At 29.8% G+C, this 19,729-nt stretch overlaps 4 protein-coding genes across 6 annotated transcripts; 3 read left to right on the top strand and 1 right to left on the bottom strand.

Moving 5' to 3' along the window:
* The first annotated feature begins 1,840 nt into the window (after window positions 1–1,840).
* LOC130670279 (protein LLP homolog) lies at window positions 1,841–2,449 on the top strand. Its single transcript, XM_057473607.1, has 2 exons — window positions 1,841–2,000; window positions 2,075–2,449. Exons 1-2 carry the CDS (start codon window positions 1,841–1,843, stop codon window positions 2,356–2,358), a joined length of 444 nt encoding a protein of 147 aa, XP_057329590.1. The 3' UTR covers window positions 2,359–2,449.
* A 42-nt stretch (window positions 2,450–2,491) lies between these two features.
* Window positions 2,492–14,717, bottom strand: LOC130670214 (uncharacterized). Of its 2 annotated transcripts, none has more exons than XM_057473510.1 (9): window positions 14,501–14,717; window positions 6,920–7,959; window positions 4,163–4,222; window positions 3,979–4,079; window positions 3,789–3,890; window positions 3,265–3,390; window positions 3,101–3,193; window positions 2,832–2,911; window positions 2,492–2,758 (listed from the first exon to the last, which is right to left on the bottom strand). In XM_057473510.1, exons 2-9 carry the CDS (start codon window positions 7,408–7,410, stop codon window positions 2,492–2,494), a joined length of 1,320 nt encoding a protein of 439 aa, XP_057329493.1. In that variant the 5' UTR covers window positions 7,411–7,959; window positions 14,501–14,717. The 2 variants fall into 2 exon arrangements, with proteins under 2 accessions (XP_057329493.1, XP_057329484.1); XM_057473501.1 differs by having other exon boundaries at window positions 3,789–3,896; window positions 14,501–14,715.
* On the top strand, window positions 8,966–11,035 carry LOC130670270 (uncharacterized). Its single transcript, XM_057473597.1, has 3 exons — window positions 8,966–9,375; window positions 9,469–10,516; window positions 10,587–11,035. The coding sequence occupies exons 2-3, from the start codon at window positions 10,454–10,456 to the stop codon at window positions 11,001–11,003; spliced, it is 480 nt and encodes a 159-aa protein (XP_057329580.1). The 5' UTR covers window positions 8,966–9,375; window positions 9,469–10,453; the 3' UTR covers window positions 11,004–11,035.
* LOC130670250 (G-protein coupled receptor 52) lies at window positions 13,547–17,307 on the top strand. Of its 2 annotated transcripts, none has more exons than XM_057473561.1 (5): window positions 13,547–14,018; window positions 15,325–15,557; window positions 15,641–15,860; window positions 15,942–16,371; window positions 16,452–17,307. In XM_057473561.1, exons 2-5 carry the CDS (start codon window positions 15,446–15,448, stop codon window positions 16,629–16,631), a joined length of 942 nt encoding a protein of 313 aa, XP_057329544.1. In that variant the 5' UTR covers window positions 13,547–14,018; window positions 15,325–15,445; the 3' UTR covers window positions 16,632–17,307. The 2 variants fall into 2 exon arrangements, with proteins under 2 accessions (XP_057329544.1, XP_057329538.1); XM_057473555.1 differs by having other exon boundaries at window positions 15,185–15,557.
* Window positions 17,308–19,729: the final 2,422 nt, after the last annotated feature.

The raw sequence follows: 19,729 nt of genomic DNA, 5'->3' as shown, positions 1-19,729 counted from the left end.
TTTTTATTATTAATTAATTTATAAGTAATTGAGTTTAGGATTTAGAATATTCTTGAGTTACAATTATACATGTTTTTCTTCATAACAAATGTGAGCAAAGAGCGAAGGATGTTCAGACTAGTATATAGAGTAAACTACTTAGCACTTAAGTTAGTCGAGTGACAATACAAGTAAAGCTTGAGTCAAGAACATTGACCCAGTGCCCAGAGCATTCATACCTTAATTTATGTAAATTATCAACTTTAAGGCTGTAACTAACTTACAATTTAATAAATTATAATTATTTTAAATTAAAAACCACAATATTATTTTAAAAATACCCCATGGTTAATTTGTTTATTTATTTTTTAAACATGAACGTTTTTTAGTTATTAAACAAAGTTGACACACCACAAAACACACTGAGTATGATAAAACGCTTGAGAGAATTTCTCAATTTCCATATTTACGTTTTACACACACACACTTTACTATTTTTTGTGTGAATTTATTTAAAAGCTCAGCGGTTTTTTTGAAAGATCAATCTAATAAATAAATATTGACAAAAAAAATAAAATTAATTCATTAATTACAATATAATTGAAATATTTAATCCATTTAATAAATCTAATTAAAGATATTTTCTGATGATGACGTTGCATATAAATAAGTTTAAGCTTATCAATTGTCTATAATACATGTAATTTGTTTTAACTTGTAATTAAATATCAATGTCTTTATACTATTTATTGTTATATTTAATTAAATTCAACATATGATAGATTATTATTTATTAATAATAAAGCGTAATTGATAGGTTTATTGATGGTAGGACGACTAAAACCATTGGCTTGGTAATTTTCCAAGCCCTGGGTTCGCTTCTTGAATTACCATTAAAATCCTACTCTTTATATTTTTTATTATTTTTTTTATTTTTTATACGTATACGGATATGCATAACATGAATATTAATGCTGTGTCTTTGTACTCACCCGATGACCCCGAAGACCCGGATACGTTTAGATTGTATTCTAGGTTTTTGCTTGTGGTTGTATAAATAAAATAACTAAATTATTATCGTTATTATAACTTATTTTTATAAAAATTTATATATTCTTTATGCAATTACTACTAATAATTAAAATATAATTAGTCAGCACTCAGCAGTTACAAAAAAGCTCTAAGCTGTCGTCAACTTGTAAATTGTCATCAAATTGGTCACAACTAATGTACATCAACTTTCTGATCAAAAAGTTTGATGACTATCACTATCACACTATCAGTGATATAAAATAATATAAGGTTTGAGCAAAGTTGATCGATCAATTAGAGTTTTAACTATTTTAACAACTATGAATAAAATAAAACTAAATTAACAACAAATGATAACATGAGCAATGAATTTCGTTATTACCATTATGTGATGAAATTGTGGAAGGAAATATTGTTGTTACCGACTTTTCAGTGTGATCATGACGGGTAGAACTTGCTATGACCTTGCTATCATCTCCACCAGAGGTATCAAAATCAATGTTCAATATTATAATTCCATTTTTACGGTCTTACGAAAAACGTAACCTATTTTAAGTCATTTAAGATTTCAGCTTATTTATAAAAAGCAATCCAAAACACGTGTTCGGTATTTCGGTATTAGAATTAATAAAATTATTCACCAATAGAGAGCAAATAAAATCATAAATAACTAAAGAAATTATTCAGAGGTAATTTATAATCTTATATATTTTTTACTTATAATTATTATTAAAAGATTTATAGTTAATTAAAATAATTTGAGGTTAATTGTTGCGTAGGAAATATAAACAAAATAATTTTATTGTTATTGTAGATAATAAATAAAATAATGGCTAAATCATTGAGAAGCAAATGGAGAAGAAAGTGCAGAGCAGTAAAACGTGAACGTTATGGAGTTAAAGAACTTGCTAGATTAAAGAAAACTTTAGGTATTGAGGAAAATGGCCAGCAGGATGTAGAAATGAACGAATTATCTGAAATAGCGACAAGTAATTATTTATTATTTATTATTTATTTTTATTTTATCAAATTTATTTATAAATTAAATTAAATTTTTGTACAGTCGTTGATGCAAAAACAATTCAAGCCGAAAAAGATAAAAAAGCTGATGGAAATGATGCTGATAATCATGTAGATCAAATGGATCAAGATGGAAAACGTGTTTACAACAAAAAGACAATGAAAGATCAGTTCGGGCAGTACCCAGTTTGGATGAGCAGCCGTAAAATTGCCAAGCACAAGAAAGGACGTGGTAAAAATCTACAGTCTACTTCTAAATCAAACAAAAGACTTACAAGAAGGCAAAAAAAAATTTTAAAGAAAAAAGGTAGCTCTGATTTTAAATGATTAAGATTAAAAATCGATTAACTCCCAATTAATCATAAATTTTATGGATTAAAACTCTGCACTACATTATATTATTTTTTTAATTATATAATTGCTGATTCCAAGACGATTAACTTAATAAATAATTATAAAATTATCCATTGATGTCAGTACGTTGTAAATTAATTTTATGATCAATTTCAGTAAATCGTTGAACAAGATAATCAATTCTTCGTCTCTCCAACTCTAATTTGTTTTTCATTTCGTAAACTTGCTGTCTCATCGGCCCAAAACTTTCGCGTAAAAAGTTGAGGACGTTTTTGGCAGCCAATCGCAATTCAGTAACACCCTCCACTGCTTCATTTACTTTTCCATTTAGCTCAGCGACTTCTGTTTCTCTTCGTTTTCCTTTACCAAATTGCTAAAATTTTTATTTATTATTATTATTTTTTTCTTTTCCTTTATTGTCCAAATGTAGTATTAAGTTTGTATACTTTTTCTAACTTGGTTAGTCTCTTGAGTAAAACTTGGTAACCCTTACTGGTATCACCGTCGCTTACTTCGTTTTCGGTATCTGCGAAAAAAAAATATCCTTTATTATTATATTTCTGTTGCTGTTGTTGTTGAGTGTCTCAATTCTTGATCTCTTATTTTTTATTTTTTATTTTTTATTTTATTGTGAGTCAGACAACGAAAATGAGAACTCTGCTGGTTAGTCAACAGAGTAAAGATAGTATATTTTTACAATTTAATATATTCATACCACGCGGACTCGCAGTAATCGGTCTCCGGGTGCTTGTAACAATCCCGTAGTCATTTTCTAAATCTCGTGCTTCGAATGCTGTACCATCACTGTCTGTTAAATAATTTAAATTTTTATAATTAAATAAATTTACGTGAATAAATAAAATAAAATAAATAACTAACCATTTTTTTTACAAGATTGTCCATCTGGTTGTAATTGAAATCCGTAACGACAATGACACTCGTAACTACCAGGTAAATTTTTACAAATCTGTGCACACGGTTTTTCAGTCATGCATTCATCAATATCTGTAGTTATTAAAAAATAATAAAATATAAACATAAGCTGCGTATTTTATTGATTCATTAATCAATAATAATAGCTATGAATAATCTTATTATCAATATGTATAGATATATGAATAGATAGATAGATAGATGAATAGATAGATAGACAGATGACCTTTTGCCAGTATAAGCATTTAAGTAAACTAAAAACTATTGACATGCTTGAGAGTACAAAAATCTATTTGCAGAGCATTTAATGTTGACACGCACGCGAAATTATTCAAGTATTTAAGCCGCTTGATCTTAAGTTATTTATAAAAAAAATATATAAATTCTGAGCGGTTTTAAATAAGTTATGCATTTATTTTTTATTACATTTATATTATTGAGAAAAAAAATAGTTAATTAACGTACGTTACCTAATTGACATTGATTGCCAGTGAAGCCTTTGGGGCAGTTGCATTTACCATGGGGACCACAGACTCCGCCGTTGTGACAGGGTAAAACGCAGGTGGCTGAGGCTGTGGCTGTCACACAATATATCATTTATTTTATTTACTATTTATCATATTTATCATCTATAAGTAGAGATACTTGGTCATATCTTACGTCTATTACACCCGTAGCTCGTTCGCGTTACTTGCGACCAACCAGGACAACAAATAAAACTCGACGCCGACGCCGACGCTGACACTTGGGTGTAAACAAATCTATAAATTATTATTACGTAAATAATTTTTAGACCTTTAAACATATATTATTATTATTATTGTTGTTGTCATTATTTACTTACCTTATTTGTCGACCTGAGTAGTGATTATTGGCACTTGGACTCCTCGTGCATACTCGTCTCCTAAAGAAATAATTATATTAGCAAGTCATAACAATAGTCATTTTGTTTATTTTTTTTTTATCGTTAATTGATTAAAAAAAAAAAAAAAAATTCAAGCCCATTTTTTTTTTTTCCCAATCATAAATCAATTATTTAATAAAACTCAAGTGTATAACAAATGGGTTTTTAAAATTGCGCTCCGAGAACCAATCGTTTTATTAATAATCCTTTAATTAAAAAACTCTATTGGAATATTTAAAGACTGAATATTTTAGTCTCGAAATTTTTCGGTTAAAAAAAAAAAAGAGGAATAAATCCTTGAAATCTCGGTAATCCCGTGAGACTTTTTTGCGCGTCTTCTATCCCTCGTGACCTTGAAATTATTATTTTTTTCATTTTTTTAAGATTCCAAGGTATTAAAGTTATTACCTTAATGACATTAGGGATGAGGTGAACAAATTTTCGGATCCATTTCAAACCTCTTAGACGATTACATATCGCCTCGAGACTTTTTTACGAGGAAATAAAATCGATAGTAGTTTTGAATATCGCCATTAACTTTAGCTCTATATAATAATTCTCTAGTAATATAGAGAACAAATAAATATATAAATAAAAAGATAAACTTAAAGATAATGTCAAACATCTCTCGCCAGCTTTCAAGCTTGATAATTTAGTAGACTGGTATGACACCTCATTTTATTTACGCAGAGTAACAAAAAAAGAAATAAGATTGATCTGACAGTACTCATTGAGGCATACAAGTCCCAGAGAAAAACTTATAAATATATATACATTATTCGTCGAGTAATAAGATACTCAGCACGCTTCCTTTTTTTCTTATTTGTCGACTGACATCAGACAGATAATAACCGTTTCATTTTAAATCCAGCTACTCTTGTGAAAAAATAAAAACAAAGTATTCTACTCAATCAGTAACTAACTAACATACTAATTAATTAATTTAAACATGATACTCTTATTAACAATATAGAAGTGGAACTTTATAAAAAAAATTTCTCCGAAGACATTCAATACTCATTAATTTATTTTCTCAGATGCATTTATCGTACAAACACTTTAGCTGATGCGTAAAATACAATCCGCATTTAAACATCCTCCGGTTGTATAAAACTAACAACTACTCGGTGCTAATTTCAGAATCACCGAGTTCTTTCTCTTCATGATATGTATATGTTCGTGTGTACGTGAGTTCATTCACACTAATAAGTAATAAGTAATAAATACATAATTCAAGGTTTTATTAAATTTATATTTTTTAAAACTCTCCCTACAATACAAGCGATGGGTGATCATATCCATCCTTGAGAAGGTAGAAAAGATTAGTCTCTGCCCGTGGGACTTTTTTACATATCGCAGTAGTCATAACATTTCCAAATTACAAAATTACACATTGCTTTTGCTGAACAAGACAATTTATGTAATTACACATTACTGGTGGCAATAATATGGTATATGTTGACTCCAATCCTATCATTATATCCAATAATTTTTTTATAAAAACAGTTTATCTACTTGTCTTGGTATGCAAAATTACACCGACCTTTGCTGAAAATAGTTAAAAATAAATAAAAATGTTTTCCTGGAATTAAATTTTTTTTTTTATTGTATTAAATGTATTAAATGACACATAAGGTAGGAAGGAAATGAAAGAGTTTCCTTGATGATCTCAAAATAACCTTGAGGCTGTCGTTGTCTCGGCGTTTAGTATCACATTGTTTGTGACTAATATGGAAAAGAGAGAACTCGTTTTACCGCAACAAGTTGTACCGACAAAGCTCAAGATTTAAAGAATTGTAACCTTCTGGAGTTGATATACTCGTTAATTGCTATTTTACTCAACTCTGATGATCAATACCCCAAAGTTACAAGCAATAGCTGCGATAGTACATGGAAAACTAATTAGAATAAACAAAGCTTTTAGGTATACGTTGTGTTAACAACTTGTAACAATAACAATAATAATAATAATAATACATAAGTGCATTTGATAATTTGTTGACGTTTCCTAAAGCTATGACCTATTCATCTTTACATCATTAATTTTAGTAACCACAGAGTGTACGCAGCAAACAAGATGTTAATTGATTGCTTGTGAAAATCACTGCATTAAAATACAACTAACATATACATATATAAAATTTGATAATAAATTAAAACGTAATTGTAGACTAAATAATCAATAAACTCTGTGGTGTTTTTGGTAAAAGTTCTTTTTGATGTCTTTGTATTTATTAATACAAGTAATACAAATAATTTAAATATATTTTATTAGTAAATTTAGTAAAGCTATAAATTATTGCTTTGTTTTTTAAACCGGCGTTTACGAGCTTGCATGTTATATACAATGCAGGATCGAAAGTACTGCAGCTGCTCCAGTTATTACTTTTCTCCCCTTTTGTTTATTCTCATGTGAAACAAAACATATCTGCAGACTAACCACATGCAACTACAAACAATTCACCGCGGGCAGACCAGCAACCGCTAATTGCTATACGTAGAATATATATATTATTATAAACATAAAATGAATTTGATTTAGATCTAAATTATATGAATTTATATAAATTGCCAGGAGTTAAGTTCTTTAAGTGATTTGAATCAGTTATAAATCTCATTACTCATTAGTGTTTAAACAAAGTATCTGGGATTAATGATCTGATATCAGTTGAGGGTGAGTTAACGTTGTCAACTTACCCAGAATGATGTCTGGTGTAGGAAGGAATGGTAGTTGTGTAGACTGCATATTGATCTTGATTGTTATTGTTATATCCGGCGTAAGCTACGGCCCTGGTACCAGAATACTCGGCAACAGCAACAGCAGTAAACTTTTCCGATGCAGATACTGGTATTTCCGCGTTATGATCACCGTGATGATGCACCGATGATACTCCAGTTATGCTGTTTAGATCAATCGATCCATTATGCTGATTATTATTATTATGACTCCGAGCAGGTCTGCTAGTTGAATTATGTTGATGGGCATGATAGCTTGATCTGGCTTGATGTCGGTGCCAATTTATCCAGCCATGTTCAATCCTCCCCGCAGTTTTATGATGCGAATTATGGTTCTCATTAAACGGCAACTCAAGGCCAGCTACATTTGTACCTAGGTACGTGTTCACTTCCACAAAGATCAATAAACTCACAGCCATCCCAATTGTATTTATCATATTTATCACACTCATCTTGATATACTTTATTTAAATATTTAAATATATATAATATAAAATACTAACCAACGATTTTATTTATTTTATCATCAGATTCATTGTTACCGACAATTATTGTCGTAATATGTCGACTATTTTGTGTAAAATTGATTATAGACCAAAAAGAAAAAAAAAGAAAAAAAAAATTGGTTTACTGAAAAGTTAAGCAAGATAAAAGAGTCTGAAGGCAGTGGAAACACTACTGAAATGTGAAACGAGAGACACCAAGAAACACTACTTTAGTCTCCACGTGCTTGAGTTGTTGGTTATACGTCCCCACCATAGGTATTATAGCAATACTCTCTTACTCTCCTGCATTAATTCTCCTATGGGCCTTCTTTTTACGTCTCTTTCTCCGTAGTCTGTTTCACAATTCTTCTTCTTCTTCTTCTTCTTCCTCTTCTTATTTTAGATCTTGGTCTTCTTAGTACATCTTAGTCTTATTGTACTTCTCAGTCAAGCAGTGGAGGAAACGGAGGGAACTATCTCCATCCTTGAGTAGCGCATTTACCGCAGTCCGTTAAACTCAAAATAACAATAAAAAAAAAAAATATAATAATAATAATAATAATAGATTTTAGTTACGGTGATTAATGTTTTATTTACGGGATATATAACTCATTCAATGTTAATCTTTCAATAATATACTGTGTCGGTGAATAAACAAACTTATGAATAATCTGATGACTTTTATTTTTCATTAACACTTGAGTAAATACTTATTGTCATACAGATATAGATATAAGTTTACACATCCTTGAATGACTCTGGACTGCTGCTGGTACTGCTGCTGCTGGTTCTCTGACTCAACAGGACAATGCACCCAAGCGTTGCATTATTTTCTCTCGACAGTGATACAACTAAACTCGTCTACCGGGATTTTAAAACAACGTATCTTGTTTTTTTTTCAGATTGATACGAGGTGTTGTACTTTGTAATCGTTGACTTGTGAATATTTTACACACATCTTTTAACTTTCAAACGTCAGACAAACTTTTTATTTTTAAGTATTTAAAGTATTTAAAAGTGATTTATTGATAAATTCTGTTGGTTGAATGACAGAAACAATTCGAACTTAAACATCCAACCAACATTTGTAATATATATTTATTTATAAAGATACAAGACATTTATCATTATCAATGAATCAAATAGAGGTTTTGCAACTAAGAAATTTTAAACACAAGAGGTCACGTTGTCAACAGCAAACCTCTTCAATTATACTCCTGTGCTGAGGCCGGTGAATCGATTCTCATTATACTCACTATACATATATATATATATATATATATATATATATATATATATATATATATACAATAGTTGATACTGTGTCTGTCTATTCTATGTCTTACATTAGATAATATCTTTAAGCAGTGACTGGATTTATCGTGTGCTACAGTGGGTCACAGGTCAGTCACGTTCTCTGTAAATTGCTAAACAATTTCACATAAAAATCATTCTTTTTTTTTTTTCTTTTTCTATTTCTTAAAAAATAATTCCTTTCATATTCCAAATTACTACTTTTTTTTTTTTATTAAATGTATTGATTTATCGAGTAGGATAAGTACTTACACGAATGCACTGGTTTTATAGAGAATAATAAATCTAGATAATAAAAAAATACTTTTAGTTTGTCGGTTGTTTTATTTATTGAATAATATAAAAAATGAAGTAGTATATACTTATATACTTATACCTATATAGTGGAGAAAGCAGATTGATCTACTGAACAAGTGTGATGATACGAGACAATATACTTTTGTATGAATAAAAAATAACCAATTGGCTGAGACTACTCTTATCTCTGCAATGCGCTATACATCTTATAGTTTAATGCCAAGGTCACGGATGCACGCCAAAGTTTTTACTCACTAAAAAGATAAATCCCGCTGCACGCGATGGTATTTTACGACACTATAAACTCCCTATAAGATCTTGGTTAGTGTTTTGTCATATATATATGCCACAACTTACCTACGTTCCACACAAAACAATAAATATTTACATTGATTTATTTATATTTCATAACAGATAATTGCAGTGATAAAAAATTGAAAAAACTATTGAATAATAAACGAAATGCCAGACTCGCTTCAAAGATAAAAAAAAAAGTGGAGCGAAAGCTCGATTTCTTAGATCTTGATCACTTTGAAGAGGGTTTATGTAGTGTTGAGCCACCCAATGTGGGCGTGAGAAGTAGAAAAAAAAAGTTAAGTAAAGAAAAGAAAAGAAAGAAAGAAAGAGGAATGAAAGCTCTTACGGGTCACGTATCCAGGTTCTGACCTACTTACACTTCTGACGTTCCGGGAATAATACCGATGCATCATGCGCTAAACTTTGTTTCAATACTGACAAACCACCGACAAACTGTTTCTACACTAGTTTTGTTTAATTATATAGTAAATAGTGAGATTTTAATTGCATCCAAAAGCTATATCGAATGTTAAAAAAAGAAAAAAAAAATGAAAAAAAAAAAGAAAAAAAATTGACTGTTATCGAGCAACGTCAGGCAGTTGTCAAAATTTCATGGGTTTTGCTATTTATTAATTTTTTTTTTTACACTATTTTTATTTGCCACTTTGTGAATTATTTGGCGTGATAAGTGGGTGTGTGACCCCACTGTAAATTTAAAGGCGACGAAATAATGCGGTAGACGCAATTCCTGATCATAAATATTATTTATAATCAAAATTAACGATACAAGTATACAAGTATACAAGTGGCTGAATCAGTTATTGGTTGTGCTGTTTAAATTTATCGCTACTAAAAAATATTAAATTGCTTATTTAAATAATCAACTGACGAATAATCATCTTAAATTTGAATTTCATATCGGCAATAAAATTTAATACTTAACTATTTATTATCTATAATCTATAAATTAATTCGTGGCTCGATAGGAGATTAAAATGAATGAATAGCCGTAAAAATTGCTGACGAAAGATAAATAAAAGTATTTATAATTATTATTTAAAAATCAATTATAGAGAAACTATTTTAAATTAACGGCCATTCTATGTTTCGAACTATTGAACGACCTGTTAGTTATAAACATCGTGCAAGACAGTGGATTAATAAGGTATATTATTAATTATTAATAATAGTAATAACTTAGTAGTAATAATATTATTGTAATGAAAATATTATAGATGTTATTTCTTTGGACACATGAACAAGCGCCAAGTCATAAGGGTAATGACTGGTTCACTTGGCTGACGACAGCTGCATTTTTTTGGACATGCCGACGTCCAATACTCAGAGCAATACGTGCAGTATCACCGCTACGTTTTATTCGTAGTCATGTTCCGTCACGACTGCGTTCAATCAAGCGAACTAAAGCGCTGGTTCTATCCCCAGCACAGGTTCATCGCCAGAGTTTAATTTTGCATCCGAAACTGTCAGTGACAACTGGTATCAGGACAAAAGTTAAGCGACTGGGAACCGGCGACGGGCCTCATTTAACAGCATGTACAAATGTCAATCAAATTAATCAAAAAATCTACTACAGAGTCACCAGGAGTGGTCGTGTTTATGGAACGTACCCCAATAAAGTCGCGTCTTGTTAAAATATTACCTTAATTTATTTTTTTTTAACCGATTAATACTTGATTATTTTTATTTAATTTATTTAGTATAAAGTGGAGACTAAACGATCAAATCCTGAGATTGAATTTTCCTCTTAAAAAATTGAGTAAAAAAAAAAGTCGAAGCAGTCGAGGGAGACAGACGAGAATAATAATAAAAAAATAGACGAAGAAGATGTCGAGTTACGAATAGTAGATTTATTACAGAATAAGTTGGCATCGGCGTGTCCTCAACCCAGTTTTCATTTAGTCTAGTCTACTCAGAGCCGATAGATAGAGAGACCTTCAGAGACTCAACGACGACTCATTTCTACTCATCCTACTGATGTGACTACTTGGACAAGTTGGGTGTCGTAGACTATTGTAGAATGTCGTAGACTAAACAAAGACGTTCTTGATAACAGGTTGAGAAAGCCTGGCGCCGTTTACAACCACTATCTCCTCCTGTTCCCCCTTCTTTTTCTTTTACTTGTTCATCGACATCTACATCTACAGCTAGTTCTTCTTACTCTACTGTTTTGTTATCTCATTCGTACTGCCTGCCTGCCTGCTGTCTATTATGTTAACTCCTCTCTTACTCCTCTAGGAAGCAGAACAACTCTCACTCCCCGTCTACCCAGATCAATAAGAGTCGCGTGCGTTCGAAGGGTCTAGGACATCCCCTACCACCAAATTCAACTCCTCACTCACTCCCGGTCTCTTTTTCCTCTCTTTTTCCTCTCTTTTTCCTCCCTTTTTCGCTCCCCTTTTGTCGGTCATGTACGCCAGTACGCTAGTATATATCTGCAAACTCTGTCTCTCTTCTGCGACTCAGTGCAGGTATTTGGCTTTTATCAATTCCTATGTCTTTTATATTGTTTTCTTTTCTGTTTTCTTATCACTCTACAACCTTAATCGATATTAAAAATTTCATTATCGATCATTATCGACAACAATAACAACAGTACAATAATATATTAAGAAAGAAAAAAGCTTTTTTTTTTAGACTAAATTTAATAATTAATCATGATTTGATAAATCTTTTTCTTCATATATCAATGTCATTAACAGCAAAACCTTTTATGTAAAAAAAACGTATTTGTCATGTTCGTAAATCGTTAAAGTCTGTCCCAAACCTATACCATCAAAACTTTTTTAAAAGTAATTGCTTTTACTCTGTCTTTTAAATTTAATTATGAGTTCAGGAGCTTTTTTTTTTTTTTTGTTTTTTTTTTTTTTTGTTTTTGTATTTTATAACAAAGTATTATTAGCCAATGGAGACAATACCGTTAGAGACAAGTTTTATATCAGATGTACTGTATTTGTAGGTATTTTCCTAGGTTTAGAATGAATATAAATGTATGTATGAAGCTCATAAAGAAAGCGTGGCTCGGGGATAAATATATGAGTGGTTGAGTGGGATCGTTGCAGAAGTTGAATGAATCGTAAGTGTGCCAAATTCGATTGAGGTGACTGAGCATTGATCCATCTTTCAATACCCATGAATTTCTACCAAATGGAATGTGTGACCTCATTACTTTATTTATAATTATCATAATAATAATTGTGAATATATATAACTGCAAGTAAAAAAGTAAAAAGTAGTATCAACATTTTTATAAAATTATATATTGTAAAAAGAAAAACTTGAGGTTTTAATTTTTAATAAATGCTAATGGATATGTTTTATGAGATAATGATGATAAAAAAAAAGTAATAGTAGTATTAATAATAATAATAGTAGTAGTAGTAGTAGTAGTACAAGTTTAATCAACTCGTGAGCAGGTAGTTATTTTTTATCAATGAAAAGCGGTAGGGGGCTTGGATGTGTTAAAAAGAGCTTTAGAAAGTTGATTGAATGATACGGTGATCGTAGCTTCCGTAGTTCTTATGTATGTATTCTCACCCAAGAAAACTCAATATTGAAAAGTTATTATCGGAAAATGCCACGTATTATCATAATAATAAGACTGACAAATATAATTTATGATCCTATTTTTAAATTTAAAATGTCATAATCTTTTAAGTTTCAACATTTGGAGCAAAAAAAAAAATTAAAAAAAAAAAATAATAATAATAATAAAAAGGCTTTTTTTTTTCACGAAAAAAAAAATCTAGATCATCTCTGAATAGCACTGAAAGTGGGTTGAAATTTATTCTGACAATTTAAAGTTTTTTTTTTTTTTTAAATGAGTTTTTAAAAAATGAAATGAAAGTAAGTTATAAATAAAACTGAATTGGATGGAGGGTAGAGAGACGCATTGTTGGATAACAAGATATAAATTGGGAGTATCGGAATCAGAGTCAGTAGGTATATTGGTGAATATGGTGAGTATAGTGAGTATAGTGAGTATAGTGAGTATAGTGAGTATGGTGATTATGAGGAATAGTAGCAGTACAAGTATCAGAGTAGCAGTTGCAGTAATTGTTGCCGTAGGATTGGTTCAGAGGAGTAGAGATGCACAGAGCGTGTGCGCCATACCCCAGAGTGCGGCATTGAGGGTTGGAAGTGGTCAGAGAGCTATACTAGTCATACCCCCGTAGCCAAGCTACCGTAGAGGTGCCTTCGAGGTGCCGTCGAGGTGCCGTAGAGGAGGGCTGCGAGGGGTTGAGGTCGCGCAAGCGTCCTTACCAGTATATATCGACGCTGTGCCTGAAACGCCCGGGCCCGCGGTTGCTAGAGTCAGCAGAGATCCTCAGTAGTAAAGTCTGACTCGGTCAGCCGTCTCCTTCGCGGCGATAGTTATTTATTCATAATCACAAACTCTTTATTATTATTTTTCTTTCCCCCGTTAATTATTTTAATATCTTTAAATATTAAGTTTTAACTCTTCGTTTATTGTTTTAAGTGAGGTTTAATTTTTTTTTTATTTTTAAGTAATAATAGTAATAATAATAATAATAATAATAATAGTAATAATAGTAATAATATGTGTTGTGCTCGAGTTGTGATGGTCAACTAGTACTGATAATAAATAAGTATAGAAGACGTTTTTAACTCAGCATGAAAACTAAAAGGTAGGTGATTAAATAGAACACGGACAACAAAGATGGCACTGTGTTTTGTAACATGGAGATTAAGCTTTTAGAGATGCTGTGTTAAATAAACATTTTGCTTTTTATTTTATTTTTTTTTTTTTTTTATTCAAATTAGTTTGCCGAGTTTTTTTTTTTTCCTCTAAATTAATTTAATGAATAATTAATTTTTTTGAAATAAATTATTTTTTAAATAAATACGATGAATTTAATTATTAACTAAAAATATCCAAGATAAGTGATATATTTATGCGGATAGGAAAAGCTTGAAGTGCAGGGTCACGAGCACGCCAAACGGAAGACTTGCAAGTGTCTCTTTGTTTTTTTTCGCTCTATCAAATATTAAATAAATAAAGTGAAATACATTGAAATAAAATTTGTTCACCTAAACAACCCAACTAGTTTATAAAATATTTACAATATGGTAAAAGCATTTGATAAAAATAATAATAATAAATACATACGTGTAGTTTGAAAAACTTTCGATTTCTTCAGTATATTCTCACGCTAGGTCGTACACACAGTTACTTTTATAGATATTAATAAATTAGTTTAATCGATATTTTGCCAACAACTTTCAAGGCACTCATATAAATAAATTGCGAAAAAAAATAAAATAAATAAAACGTACAAGTAAAGAATCATCGATGCGATATTCAAGTTGAGTTAAATAAGAATAAAGAAAAAAAATTATTCATTTAATGCTGATACTCGGGTTTACAACGCGGGCAAACAAGGCTTCCGTAATCTTCTTTTCATGTAATCAACTCCATGGTATCGCATGTCCATGCGGCTGGATTTATACTTTTTTTTTTATTTATTTATTATTATTATTATTATCTTATATAAATTATTTTAGACGCGACTACAACATTTAGATTGACCATTGACATGGGATCATTAAATTATCTACAACAAATTACTATGTATCAATTTGCTAAAAAAATAAATAAATAAAAATGTAAAATAATAAGCAACCATTAAGTATTATTTACAATAGAGCAGTAGACAGCCGTTGAGAGTAACCTTTTTATGATCGTTAAATCAAGATTAAATAGTCACGCACCATAAGCCCATGAATGAAACGATATACTTATGAATGAACATTAACACCAGAATTGTAACAATTATTTTTTTTTTTTTTTTAGCGATACGAGGCGTGTCCTTGGTGAATTAAAGCTTTGAAAGTAGATGCTAGTTTAGTCGTTTTAACCGACTAAAAGTTAATAATTCATCAGGAAGTATACTTCCTATTTAAAAACGCAAGAACAATTTATTGTAATTGAAGGACCCAAAGAGGAAAAATTGAGTATACACAGGATTGAGTGGCGGTCATAAAGACCAAAGAGGGAAAGGGTGACGAGGTGAGTAAGTAAAGGTGAGGGGATGCAGCGCGAAGGGGTGGCGGCATGGACGAGCCCTCGGTGGAGGCTCTTATGCAGGCGAGCCTCATCTTCGTCGTCGGCGTCGCCATCATTCTTTCAAATCTTCTCATTATCGCCACTTACCTCAACTTTCGTGGTAATTATTATTATTATTATCGATTAAATAAATTATATAAATATATATATGATATTAATAAAATAAATAAAATTATGAATAAGGTCCCTCCGAGGTGATAAATTACTACTTACTATCACTGGCAACAGCAGACTTATTCTGCGGTCTGCTTGTTGTTCCACTCTCCATATATCCAGCTCTCGTAAGAAGATGGGTATACGGAGACGTTGTTTGTCGACTTGTCGGTTATCTTGAAATTACTCTTCTGGCAGTGTCTGTTTATACTTTTATGTGGATGTCTGTTGACCGTTATTTGGCTATTAGGTAAGGAATTTAAAAATAAAAATAAATAAAAATAACTTTTTTTAAAGATAAATAATGTTGAATGAAAATAAAAATGTGCAGGAAACCTCTGCGTTACGAGACCGTGCAAACAAAAACACGATGCCAGTGCTGGATGGCCTTCACGTGGATAAGCGTGGCAATGATGTGCTGTCCACCGCTTCTGGGCTTCAACAAACCGATCTTTGACCGTGAAGCCTTCATCTGTATGCTCGATTGGGGTAATATGGCAGCCTACACAATAACCCTTTCGATTCTCGTGCTCGGGCCCTCAGTTATAACCATCGTTTACACCTACACTTACATATTCTCCATGATGAGGAAATTAAGATCCGGCGTTCCGATCCACGACAAGGAATATGCCACGGCCTTGTCTGAAAATCTAAGCAATCCAAGTCACATAATGTCTTTTGTACTGGTTATGGCGTTCTGGCTATCATGGGCGCCTTATGCTGGCCTCAAGATTTATTCTACTGTTAATGGACCTCCACAGGTTCGTTTATAAATAAATAAATTCATTCATTAATTAATTAATTTATAAACTATTTTTTTTTTCTTTCTTTCTGTAAAAAGGTACCATTTCTTCAATTTGCTGTTGTATGGTTTGGTATATTGAATTCATTTTGGAAAGCTATTATTCTTGGAACACTGAGTCCGCAGTTTCGTTTAGCTGCTCGTGTATTATGTCTTACACTTTGCTGTCGACACAGAAGATTACCACCAGAGCTACTGGGCCTCGACGATGATGACTAAAAACAAATAAAATATGAAATTTATATATTTATGACAATGTACTACTTTCTCGCGCGCGCAATCCTAGAGAACAAAAAAAAAAACAAAAAAGAAAAGTAACAAACTAAATAAATAAATCATAACTGATTTTATTATTTACATATATACTCGATATGATACTTAAATAATTTATCACTTACTCATATTAACTTATTACTAGAAATAACGAAACAATTCAACTTTGCTTATTTATCACAGAATAAATAAAAGAGTTAATCAAAATAATAAATTTCACGTTGAATTGTTTTGTTAAGCTGTGCGATGAATATTTCCATTGATACATGATTACTGATAGTTGATAAATATATAATAATAATAATAATAATTTTAATTAATAACAAACGAGATTTAGGTAAAGTAAATTTTTGATTATACTTAATAATAATTAAAAATAATAATAATAACGCATTAGCGCAAAAGTAATCTCGTTTCGCTCAATTTTAGAGTTTGTTAATATAAAAGTAAAATTTAATCGTCACTAAGAGCGCGGAAGGTGCGTGCGCGAGTTTTAAAGTCAAAATAATAGAGCGAGATAAAAAGAAAAAAAATTTATAATCATTGCCTATTTATGTCGTAAGAACACGCTCAATAAATGTTATAGCGAGCTAAAAAAAAAAAAAATAAAAAATAAATAAAATAGTCAATTAACGTGAGATGCCTGCAAAAATGTCACGTACTTACAAAGATGATTAACAATTTTAAATCATAATAAATTATTGATACGCATTTTAATAAATATTTAAAAAAAAGTAAACACCATTTACGCCATTCCGATACTTATTATTATTATTATTATTATTATTGTTATCATTTTTATTATTATTTATAGAATAATTATAATACTAAATATGCTTTTTCTAATACGCATTTAATTAATTAACTAATTATCTAAAATTTGTTCTAATAATATTAATCAGTCAAATGCATGAACTAACTAATTATTAATTACTAATACTAAATTTAAGATAAAAGCAACTTCGATGAGTATTCAATTTAAGGCAACAAAAATGTTCATGTCACGTGAGAATGAGTATTAATTATAATTTAAATAGTTATAAAAATAATAATAATGAATATTTAATATTAAGAACTTTACGTAAGCTTAATATTTACGTAAACTTAAACTATTGAAGCTTGGCTAACTCTAATAAAACTTTTACGAGTTCGTCTGTTGCTTGGCTAACTTTTACCCAGGGGTTAATAATAAAATATTATTTAATTTAATAATAATAATAATAATAAATATATAAGCTGACAATGCTAAGGGTTTATATATCTAACAATAGATTTTAAGTAATTATGTAATACTAATAATAATATATGATAAAGGTTAATATGAATACATAGAAAAAGTAGTTATTATGCAAGAGTGAAGCCGAGTAATAGACGGTACTCTGGTCGTAAACACTGGTGGTCGGTCATCTCAGTAACACCTATTATTATTATTCAATAATAATAATTATAATAATAATAATAATAATAATAATAATAATAATAATAACGAAAATTATTTATCTAAATGGCATAAGATACATAATAAATAGTCGGTGGTGTTAAATGGGAGTTTAATGCGTATTGCAATCAACAACAGTCGCAAGACCCAATAACATCTCAAATCGAAATTCATAAAGAAAATGTCTAACATAAAATTTACACACTAATAACCTTGAGATTTTTATCAATGTACACGAATGAAGAAGAAAACAAAAAAATGAAGAAAAAAAAACAACAGGAAAATTTGTAACCATCTACTTGAGAAAGTTCGACGGTAATAATTGGCCCTTTGAAAACATCCACGACTCTCAATTTATTTTTTTAATTTTTTCGCTCTTATATATCTTATATGTCGAGTGAGTAATCCACGAAAAGACAAAATCGATTTACTAGGCAGCCCGCAATTATTGTAGAAAGCTATTAAAAGTAATTTTTAAAATTTATTATTAAAAATTTTATCCTCGATATAAAAGTATATCTATTAACATAAACATATATATATTTTATTGAAATCGTTAGATAAATTTTCTGGCGATGCATAGCGGGCCGGAATCCAAATATTTGCCTCGATTCGTCAACCTAGAACTATAGTTATTAGATGTATACGTACATACATATTAATTAATATTAAAGTTACTAGTGGAAGCAGGACTGCCACTTTGCCATCAAGGTTCGTGATTTTAGTTGCGGATGCTCGCGTTATTAAATTATAATATTATATTATTAATATATTAGCAATTATAAACTTCAATTATTATTATTATTATTATAATTATCAGATCGTTATTTAAATAGTCTTGTTATTACTATTACTTATAATTACTACTATCAACAAATCGATTGATTATTACAGTTTTTTATTTGTCTTTTTTTTGTTATAATCGATATCTATAATTATTATTTTTTTAAATTAATCAAAGCTCTTTATCAATTAAATTTATTAAATATTTATCGATATTAAATATTTATAGTCTCTATGACTTATTGTATCGCCAAAAATAGCAGTATTAATAAACAGAAATGTATTAATAAACAGCGATACTTCTTGTATTTAATACTTATCACAACTTAAATATTAATAATAATAATAATTAAAGCTATTCATTAGAAACATCAATGATGAGAGTCAGTGGGTGGGGATACAATCAATTTAAATTTAAATAAAAGCTTTTAATAAACAAAATATATATTAATATAAATATATTGTTTAGAAAAATTAAAAGACAATGAGTGTTTAAAATAACAATGATAAAGCTTGTGATTATTAAATCCCTGACAGTTTCTCGAACGACTTCCATAATTATTATATTCTTTAAATTTTTGTACCTAGTCACTAGTTTTTTACTAGTTTTTTAACGTACTTGATTATAATTATTATATATGTATATATATAATAATTACAGTTACATTAATTATTTGAATAAGTATTAAATTTATTGATAATTAATAATTAAATAATATAATAAAAAACAAAAATTTAGAGGATACATTATTTCGGAAGCACTAGATTGTATAGAAACTGACAGGGTAAGATTGCTATCAAACAGAGATATGAAACCAGCTTC

Source organism: Microplitis mediator, chromosome 1 (genome assembly GCF_029852145.1).
Source record: "Microplitis mediator isolate UGA2020A chromosome 1, iyMicMedi2.1, whole genome shotgun sequence".
NCBI classification, from domain to species: Eukaryota; Metazoa; Arthropoda; class Insecta; order Hymenoptera; family Braconidae; genus Microplitis; species Microplitis mediator.
The sequence above is the reverse complement of the archived record's forward strand: the minus strand, read 5'-3'. Positions and strand labels throughout refer to the sequence as shown.

Excerpts from the sequence above, each read along its gene's own strand:
- LOC130670250 (XM_057473561.1), top strand. The coding sequence starts at position 15,446 with ATGGACGAGCCCTCGGTGGAGGCTCTTATGCAGGCGAGCCTCATCTTC. Across the intron at positions 15,558-15,640 it reads CACTTACCTCAACTTTCGTG|GTCCCTCCGAGGTGATAAAT; the intron begins GTAATTATTATT and ends ATTATGAATAAG. Across the intron at positions 16,372-16,451 it reads CTGTTAATGGACCTCCACAG|GTACCATTTCTTCAATTTGC; the intron begins GTTCGTTTATAA and ends TTCTGTAAAAAG.
- LOC130670279 (XM_057473607.1), top strand. The coding sequence starts at position 1,841 with ATGGCTAAATCATTGAGAAGCAAATGGAGAAGAAAGTGCAGAGCAGTA. Across the intron at positions 2,001-2,074 it reads ATTATCTGAAATAGCGACAA|TCGTTGATGCAAAAACAATT; the intron begins GTAATTATTTAT and ends ATTTTTGTACAG.
- LOC130670214 (XM_057473501.1), bottom strand. The coding sequence starts at position 7,410 with ATGAGTGTGATAAATATGATAAATACAATTGGGATGGCTGTGAGTTTA. Across the intron at positions 2,912-3,100 it reads GATTACTGCGAGTCCGCGTG|ATACCGAAAACGAAGTAAGC; the intron begins GTATGAATATAT and ends TTTTTTTCGCAG. Across the intron at positions 2,759-2,831 it reads GACTAACCAAGTTAGAAAAA|CAATTTGGTAAAGGAAAACG; the intron begins GTATACAAACTT and ends TAAAAATTTTAG.
- LOC130670270 (XM_057473597.1), top strand. The coding sequence starts at position 10,454 with ATGTTTCGAACTATTGAACGACCTGTTAGTTATAAACATCGTGCAAGA. Across the intron at positions 10,517-10,586 it reads CAAGACAGTGGATTAATAAG|ATGTTATTTCTTTGGACACA; the intron begins GTATATTATTAA and ends AAAATATTATAG.